The 9,218-nt window shown below is 50.1% G+C and overlaps 1 protein-coding gene across 1 annotated transcript; it reads right to left on the reverse strand.

Moving 5' to 3' along the window:
* Window positions 1–4,077: 4,077 nt before the first annotated feature.
* On the reverse strand, window positions 4,078–7,839 carry LOC120706761 (uncharacterized ATP-dependent helicase C29A10.10c-like). Its single transcript, XM_039991479.1, has 6 exons — window positions 7,582–7,839; window positions 6,885–7,391; window positions 5,660–6,799; window positions 5,250–5,565; window positions 4,824–5,076; window positions 4,078–4,712 (listed from the first exon to the last, which is right to left on the reverse strand). Exons 1-6 carry the CDS (start codon window positions 7,687–7,689, stop codon window positions 4,328–4,330), a joined length of 2,709 nt encoding a protein of 902 aa, XP_039847413.1. The 5' UTR covers window positions 7,690–7,839; the 3' UTR covers window positions 4,078–4,327.
* Window positions 7,840–9,218: the final 1,379 nt, after the last annotated feature.

Genomic DNA, 9,218 nt, shown 5'->3' on the forward strand with positions numbered 1-9,218 from the left:
TTGCGAAGGTGCGACTGGGGTCCAGTCTGCGATGAAGTCTGCCAAGACCTATGACTTGATTGTTGATCTGGAGACAAAGTCAATGGTGTGCTCGGCTAATTGCGTAGCCCATTTGCCTATCCTGCCGGAGGCTTCTCTATTTTCAAACATGTCCCAAAGTGGGAAAGAGGTTGGAACCTTGATTATGTGGCTCTGGAAGTAGTAACGAAGCTTGCGTGCTGCCATAACCACCGCATATGCCATCTTCTCCATTTCTGAGTATAACAATTTTGACCCGTTTAGGGCTTCAGAAATGAAGTATATAGACACTTGTGTTAATGCCCCTTCGATCGTGCGCTCTTCGACGAGAGCAGCACTTACGGCTGCACCTGATGTGGAGATACAGCAATTCCTTCTCCGAAGGGCTGGACATGACTGCCAATTTCTCAATATACTGCTTGAGGTCTTCGAAGGCCTTCACCTGCTCTTCGCCCCATTCGAAGTTGCCTGAGCCTTTCAGCGCCTTGAAAAATGGAAGGCACTTCTCCGCAGATTTTGATATGAATCGGTTGAGCGAAGCCAACCTGCCTGTTAACTTTTGCACCCCCTTTCTTGTAGTTGGCGGCTTCATCCGCCTGACGGCTTCTATCTTCTCCTGATTTGCCTCAATTCCCCTTTCGGTTATCATGCATCCCAATAATTTGCCTCTTCGGACTCCGAAGACGCATTTCTCCGGGTTCAGCTTCAAACCATGACGGCGAAGGTTCGCGAATGTTTCGCGAAGGTCTTGGATATGATCCTCCTTCCTCTTGCTTCGGACAATGACATCGTCGACATATGCGGAGATGTTCCTCCCCAGTTGATCTCCCAGTACCTTCTTGATCATTCTGTTAAAAGTGCATTCGGCATTGCGGAGGCCCTCCGGCATTCTCACGTAGCAATATGTCCTGAATGGGGTGGTGAAACTAGTCTTCTCTTCGTCTGCCTTATTCGTGAATATCTGGTGATAGCCTGAGAAACAACCCAACATACTGAGCATTTCCAAGCAAGCTGCTGCATCGACCAGGGTGTCAATTCGTGGTAGTGGGTATTCGTCCTTCAGGCACGCCTTGTTCAAGATTGTGAATGCAATGCACATTCGCCACTTTCCGTTCTTCTTCGGTACCATGACAACGTTTGCTAGCCACTCTGGGTACTGGACCTCGCGGATGACGCCCGCGTCCAACAATTTCTGTACCTCAGCCTGAGCCGCTTTCTGTCGTTCTTCGGACATTGTCCTTTGGCCCTACTTTACTGGTTTTGCCTTCGGGTTCACCCTGAGCTCATGCTCGATGACCTCTCGACTGACCCCTCACAGATCCGAAGAGGACCAAGCAAACACATTTTGATTGTTGTGGAGAAACTGTATAAGACTGGCCTCTTTGGCTTCTTCAAGCCCTTTTTCGATGATCACCATTCGGTCGGGCATATCTTCGCACAATGGCACCTTCTTCGTGTGTTTCGCTGGGGATACCCCCCTGACTTCTCTGGCTCTTTGCTGTTTGCAGCCTCATTGTCCTCATTTGGTGTTTCAATGACATGGACATTCTTGTTTGAGGTTGATGCGTTGTCTTCGCACCTTCTTGCTTCTTCTTGGTTGCCGAAGACTGTGACAATTCCTCCAGCCGTAGGCAGCTTCATGCATAGGTACGACTGATGGATTACTACTGCGAATTTGACCAAGGTGTTGCGACCGAAGATGACGTTGTAGGGGTAGTTAATGTCGACCACATCGAAGGTTATTGCTTTGGTTCTTTGCGCTGCACCTTCGCCGAACGTGACATTGAGCTCTATCTTTCCAAGAGCTTCGATTATCTTGCCTCCGAAACCAATGAGCGGATGCTGTGACTTCTTCAGTGCTATTTCTGTGAACCCCATTTTGACGAAGCACTGCCATACAAGGATATCTGCAGAGCTCCCATTGTCCACCAAGATTCTCCCTACATCATTCCCTATGAAGTGCACTGAATTCTTGCCAATGTTCGCCCTTATGACGAGGGGGTCATTATGTGGGTAGTGCTGCAGCCGAAGATCTGCCTGCGTGAAAGATATTGGGACATGCGACCAAGTTGTTCGGAAGCATCTGCCCTCGCTGACGTGGGAGACGGTTCTGAAGTATTCTATGCGTTGCTTCTTCGTTTCATGTACTGGTTCGTTGGATCCTCCGGAGATGGCATTGATGATGTTAACCCTGTTGTCGGAGGGTCCCTCGCTTGCTCTTTCTGGTATCTGCCCCGGATCGAGCTTCGAAGGTAGGGGTAAAGTTGTTGGGTTGTAAGACTGTGGCGTGGAGCTCCTCGACCATGTCTGACTATACTGCGGAGGTGGTAGCATAGGTACTGATTGTTGCGAAGGTGGCGCATACAGTAGCGGATTGTAGTTGAAGACCGGGTATGACACCGGCCAATTTGGCGTAGGAGCCCAAGTGGTTGCCGTCGCCGAAGACTGAGATGGCAACTGCGAGGTATGATTGACTGGCTTCGCTGGCTGGGAATTCTGCCGATCAAACTCTTCTTTCCTTTCAATGGAGAAGAGGCATTCATTTGTCCAATGGTCTTTGTCCTTGTCGTGGAAGAAACAGAATGGAATTTTCTCTCTTCGACCGCTGCTGTCTCTTCGGCCTTTGTTGTGTCGTTCTTCGCGATGGTGACGATCATCGCGGTTGGATCTTTCTTCGTGGCGGTCCCTCTCGCCTTTGCCCCTGTGATGGTGTCTGTGCTCTCGGGGTTCTTCTTCGGATACGGTATTCACTATTCTTTTCTGCTTCGGCTCGTCAGCGTGCCACGGTTTTGAATGGGACCTCTCGCTGCTTCGCGACTTCTTCTGCTCCTTCTTCTCCTCGAGCCTTCTCCTCTTCGCACGATCGGATATGCAATATTCTTGCATTATCTCGAACAGCTTCGTGACTGTCTTCGGCTTGCGCTGGGATATGTATTCTCCGCATGGTCCCAGGTTGATCCCCTTCACCACCGAATTGATGATGCTCTGGTCGGCAACATTTGGTGCTCTTGCGCGAAGCTTCATGACACTTTGAAGATACTCTTGCAAGATCATGCTTCCTTGCCTTAGATAGTGAAAATCGCAAGATGTGACCTCGTCGGGCCTCATGGTGCGGAAACTTGCACATAACTCGAGGCAAAGCTGCTTCCAAGACAGAATGGTTCCTGGTGGGATGTTTGCATACCTACGCTGTGCCAAGCCCTTCAATGCGAGGACGAGCGCCTTCTCTTTACACGCGGTGCCTCCTCTTGATGCTTCAATGGTGGCTTCGTATTTGAGGAGGAACTCTTCGGGGTCTGACTTCCCATCGAACTGCGGCAATATTGCTGGGTTAAGGCGATGAGGCCACTGCACCTCCTCCAGCTCTTCGGACAATGGTGATATTCTTTGATGCCTTTTTCGGTAACGCTCTTCACCGTCTGACTCAGAATGGTCAGAAATCTCTTCGACCGGCACGAACTTTGGGCGAAACCTTGGTGGTTCTTGTTGCCGCGGGTTGACCCCGATCATCTCCTTCTGCGGTGGTGGTGGTGGTGCCTGAAATTTCTCGAGCTGCATCCGCTGGGCACGGAGCTTCTCCTGCATCGCCTTGCAGCGAAGCTCCTCCTCCCTCAACTTGTTGTACTGCTCTTGACGCTCTACTTCGGTGAGCATGGTCTGCTTCCCCTTCGCTCTTGTCGTCATCTGTGGCTCCGAAGGTTCTGTTTCCAAAGCCTGCTGCTGAGCCCTTCGCACCTCTTCGATGCGAGCGTCGATACGACGCATCGCCGCGATGTCTTCGGCTGAGACGCCGAGGTCCAGAAGGTTGACTTCAAGCTAGCCATCTGCGAGGGCGTCGACAGAGATGTCGTCGCTGCTAGTCCCATTCGCCTGTGTTGCTGCTGCTTCGCCCTACAAGGGTGTTGTCGTCGTCGTCGTATCCTCCGAAGTGGCTCCGGTGGTTCCCCTCTTCTTCGTCGCCGCCATGTGGTGTATCGAACTGACGGATGGGCGCCAAACTGTTGGTGGAGAGTGTCTCTGGAACGGATGAACACAACAATAGTAATGAGCAAGACACAATTCAAGCAGTGAATATTCCCTCTCTATTCAATGTGTCCCCTCCATAGTCATTTCAGAGGGATATTTATAAGTGGCGTTATACCTCCAATGTACAATTACTCTTCTACGCCCTTACAACGGTCATATTCTTGAAATATTCCTAGACACATACGTAATTTGCCTGTTACAATTTGAGTGCGCTACAGCTCAGCAGCGGGCCCCCCGACCCCAGTCGCTTCGTCGTAACCGACGAAGCTCAAAGATCCGCTGCTTATTCCTCGGTACAAGACTTGCGTCGCCAGATCTTCGTCTTCCTACCCGAAGAACAGTGAAGACGAGCCACCTCCGCGCTTGCTCCTGGCATCGGCTTCAGTGTTCTTGGTGTCTTGTTTTCGCTTTCCGACCCGAAGACAAGCGAAGACGGGCCACCTCCGTGTTTGCTGTTGGTATCGGCTTCAGTCCTTGACTTCCTGTCTTCGCGCACCTTCGGCGACCGGACCGAAGGTGGTGTCCCCATCACGAGGGAAGAAGAGACACCCGCGCCGTCGTCCCAGTTGAAGAAGCAGCGACGATCCACGGCGTCCCGGACCAGCTCCTCCCAGATGGAGCCGCTGCCGCGCAAGGTCGCCGCGTTGCCCAGGATCCAGAGGCAGTGCCTGCAACAAGAACAAACATGAATGCAAGGCATCGGGAATAGCTCAGCGCAAACGATGGGTTCAGTTGCTGTCTGTCTCGTTTATTTTCGGTCTGAAACCACGGCGGCGTACCTTGCCCTCGTCAGAGCGACGTTGGTGCGTCGGACATTGGACAGGAAGCCGATGAATCCGGCACCGTTGGACCTGACGGTTGACAGGATGATGACGTCTTCCTCGCTACCTTGGAACCCATCGACAGAGTTGACGCGCAGGGTAAGGGGAAGCATGGATTTCGCGTCCCCTATCTGCTGCTGAATTGCCTCCACCTGAGCAGCGTATGGGCAAATGACGCCAACTGAAACTCCTAGCTGACTGCTGGTACAAGCTGCATACATGGCCAAGAGATGAAAATGGATGGCATGAACTGTAATAAGTAGAAGTAGTGGCCGTTGATCTATCCATTTCAGCAACATTTTTTCAAGTGTAAGAATGGGGGGGGGGGGGAATCATGAAAGAAGCCAGTGAAAAGTTATGTAGTACAGGCTCATTCTGCAGTACCGTTTTTGAGAGCATGCAGTATCTCCAATATGACAGCTAGCTCGGCCATGTTCCGCTTGCTCCGGCCGGGATCTTCCAGTCCATCGATGTTGATGAACGAGTAGGGTCCAAACATTGCACCTTGAAGATAGCTACGCTGGTGTCCCTCCTGCGTTACATTTGCGCCATCCAAAATGTTTCTGTCGTAGAAGTTCTGGTTCGGGAACATGCTTATGGATGGGTGCATCCTGTACTGAATGTTCAGAAGGTGTTTCTTGTGTCCCAGTAAACTCAATCTCTCAAACAGGCTCCTGCCCAGCAATGCAGCCTCTGCAACCTGCACGAAATAAATTCTGATCTGTTCAGCAACAAAGGAAGCAACCATCTAAAAACAAGGGTAAAAACCAGTTTGAGAGGTGAACAGATTGTACCTTGCTTTTTACAGTTGCTGGGAGTTGGCGCTCATCACCAATAAGAACAGCATGCTTCAGTCCGGAGAGTTGCAACGGGATGAGGGACTCGCATTCCTTGAGCTGCCCAGCCTCGTCGATGAGAAGCAAATCCATCTTCTGAGCATTCAGCTTTGCCGAGCCAGACACGGTGCAGAAAACGAAGGACGCACTCCGGAGGCAGAACTTCTTGATCCTGAAGTCAGAGCGTGTAACAGGAAGTTTCAGATCTCGGAGAAGAGTCCTCGTGACGCCTAGAATTGTTGCCTTGTCTCTCATAAGATTTTCAACCAGTGCCTTCTTGCCCACTCCCCCAGCTGAGTCGTCGCATTTCTTTCCACTCGTAGTCATGAAGACCTCCACTGCGACATTATTATTTCCATCAATCTTCCTATCAAGCAGCATGCTAAAGTCCTCTAGCATCTTGATTACTGAAACAATATTCTTGTAATTCTTCTCCAATAGGACGGCTTTTGGAACCTGGGACATGATTGTTCTGAAGCAGTTCCTCAGATTCTGGAATATCTGATGGAACCTTGACCTGATGAAAGACGCCTCTGGCAATTCTGTCCCGTCTTTCTGCCCGCAAGCTTCGTTGTACTGAGATCTCAGTGTTGTTGGCTCTCCCAGGAACCCTACTAATGAAACAAGGCAATGCCTCCAACCCGTCGCCTGCGAGAAGCACTTCTTGAGCCTCTTCACGCGAGTGTCCAGGAAGATCTCGCTCAGATCACCGCCGATGGCCATGCGTTCCGGGTTGCCGAACAGCAGCAGGTCGCCGTGGCACCCTCCGTCGGTGGCGGCGTGCTGCTTTGTCAGCTCCAGGAGGCGGGACGCGACCTGGCTGATCGCCGTGTTGGTGGGCGTGCACGTCAGGACGCGGCATTTAGTCTGGGCCTGGCTCGTCAGCAGCAGCAACAGGAGCACGCTGATCGTCTTGGTCTTGCCCGTGCCGGGCGGGCCCCAGATGAGGCTGAACTTTGTCGCGCCGTCGCGGAGCGTCGCCGTGACGCAGCTCAGAATGGCGTCGGCCTGCGAGTCGTTGAGCTTGAACGCGGACAGTTTGGCCGCCACGTCGGCGCCGGTCTCTGCGCCTGCAGATGAAGTCACCAACGGCGTGCTCTGCCAATCAAGTGGTTCAGTCAGGCCACGCGTTCCAAAATGCTAATGCAAAACGTGCATATCATTCACCGCTTACATGGCTTACCAGCGCGTCACCGGCGACCACCTTGACGAGGGCAGGGCTTCTCTTCACCGCGGCGTCGTAGTCCAGGCACCGCCAGATGCGTGCGTAGGGTATGAAGCTGAGCAGGCTGGCAGCGAAAGCGCAGCAGCTCGCGCCTTGGATCTCCCTGGACGCCCTGATCTCAAAGCCCAACCTATCTCTGCTGACATCCTTGACGTGAGCGAGGCAGTAAGAGCCGCCGTTGCTTGCGAGCTCGGCCGCCCGACGCGGCATCGCTCCCACGAGCACGACGATGTCACCGATGAATGGTGAGCGAGCTCCACGGCGGCCGGCGACGGTGACGTGGTAGGCTTTTGCTCCCTTTCTGGGTTTGGGCACCATGGACCGTATCGGCACGGCCGAGGAGTGAGCATTGGGCAGTGACTCCAGGTTGGAGCTCATCTCGGCTCGCATCTCCTCCAGCAGCGGGATCCTGAACGAGTCCACGTAGCTCTTCAGCCCGGAGAACCTGTCGGGTATCGTGCTGGCCTGCGAGAGAGAGAGAGAGAGAGAGAGAGAGAGAGAGAGAGAGAGAGAGAGAGAGAGAGAGAGAGAGAGAGAGAGAGAGAGAGAGAGAGCACGTGCTTAATCAATCTAGATCTGCTTGCGCTCATGAAGAGTGTATGTAGAACCAAATTAATCGATCAGAGTAGACGCAAGAGTGCAGTAGGGACCAAACCTTGTCTCTGAAGAGCTCCTGGTTCATGACATCTTGGAGGGACCAAGAGAAGATGAGGTCGACGAGCTTATCATCAGGCTTGCGCTCAGCTCCGTTGCCCTTGACCATCTTCAGTTCTTCACGCACGGGCTAACCGAACGGGCGATGGCATAGGCAATGCCCGTTCGTTTATGAATTATGATTATATGAAAGCCGAGAAGGGGGCACCCGGTTCGTCTAGGGCTCCGCGGGTGACCTGCAGGTAACCGCACCGCCTTGATGGCGAATGATTCGTTCCGTGCTCCGGGCATGCGGATGAACCGAAGTCTCCGAGCCTTAGCGGCTAAGATATCATAGTACTGGCATGGACTACAAGCATCCTGACGAAAATGCAACAACGTACGCAAAAAGATGTCAAGTGGAACCCAGATCGAATCTCTTAGGCTTTGTTTAGTTTCAAAAAAAAAATTCCCAAAAACATCTCATCGAATGTTTGGACACATGCATGGAGTACTAAATGAAATCTATTTATAAAACTTTTTGTACGGATGGGTTGTAAATCGCGAGACGAATCTAATAGGCCTACTTAATCCATAATTTGCAACATTAATGCTACAGTAACCGTTCGCTAATCATGGATTAATTATGCTCATTAGATTCGTCTCGCGATTTACAATCCATCCGTGCAAAAAGTTTTGTAAATAGATTTTATTTATTACTCCGAAATATTAAAATTCCATTTCAAATTTTTTGACAAAGTGATCTAAACACAGCCGAAATATTTAGTACTTCATGTCATTTTCTTGCGAAGACATGCATGGGTTTAAATGGAGATTACGAGCAATGGCTCGGAAATTTGAGAGAATGTAATGTGTAACCGAGCGAACTTGTGGTAGCATGCTCTTACTGAAAGTGAAGCACATATTTACCCACAAGGAAGTGTACCTTAATTTCTAGCACGCCATCAAAATTACCCAAACTGTAGCTGCTTAAAGCAGGAACTTTTTTGTTAACGCACAACATTTGAAAAAGAGAAAATTCCTTCAATATCATTGAAATCTATAAACATCCCTTATATACCATTTAAAATTATAACTTCCCCTCTATGTCATCATTAGCCAAAGACGAGTTCGGCCTGCCGCCAGGCCCGGCCGGGCCTGGAACTGCATTTGTGATTTGGGCTTTGCGTCCTAGGCTCCTAGCATACTAATTATTGAAGGAAAAAGTTTATTTTACCTATCTCAACTATCGCAAAAGTCATCTTTTCATCCCTCGACTATAAAACCGGACATAGTTGCTCCTTCATCTTTCAAAACTGGACACATGACCTCCCTGGCTCTTTTCCCTCGTGGGTTTTCTCTTTTTCTTTTATGTTTATTTTGGCTGAATCTTTGAAAAATCATAGTAAATCATAAAAAATTATGAGATGGAAAATCCATTTTTTTGGACTCTACATGAGTAGATCTATACAGTGAACATATGATATGGTATAATTTAGAACAAAATTTTTGTGGTAGTTTTAGATATATTTTTTTTTGTAATTAGTTCATAGCTATAGTTTATATAGTCCAATGATCGTGAAATTTTTATGGTGGTCTAATAATTACATGCTAGAGCTGTAGTAAAAATTTCATACTCATTGGATCACGTATGCCTGA

The sequence above is a fragment of the Panicum virgatum genome, chromosome 5K (assembly GCF_016808335.1).
Source record: "Panicum virgatum strain AP13 chromosome 5K, P.virgatum_v5, whole genome shotgun sequence".
NCBI classification, from domain to species: domain Eukaryota; kingdom Viridiplantae; phylum Streptophyta; class Magnoliopsida; order Poales; family Poaceae; genus Panicum; species Panicum virgatum.

Bases quoted from the DNA above. Each gene is read 5' to 3' on its own strand.
- LOC120706761 (XM_039991479.1), bottom strand. From the start codon at position 7,689: ATGGTCAAGGGCAACGGAGCTGAGCGCAAGCCTGATGATAAGCTCGTC. The intron at 5,566-5,659 runs GTACAATCTGTT...TATTTCGTGCAG, and splicing joins CAGCAACTGTAAAAAGCAAG to GTTGCAGAGGCTGCATTGCT. The intron at 5,077-5,249 runs GTACTGCAGAAT...CCATGTATGCAG, and splicing joins ACTGCATGCTCTCAAAAACG to CTTGTACCAGCAGTCAGCTA.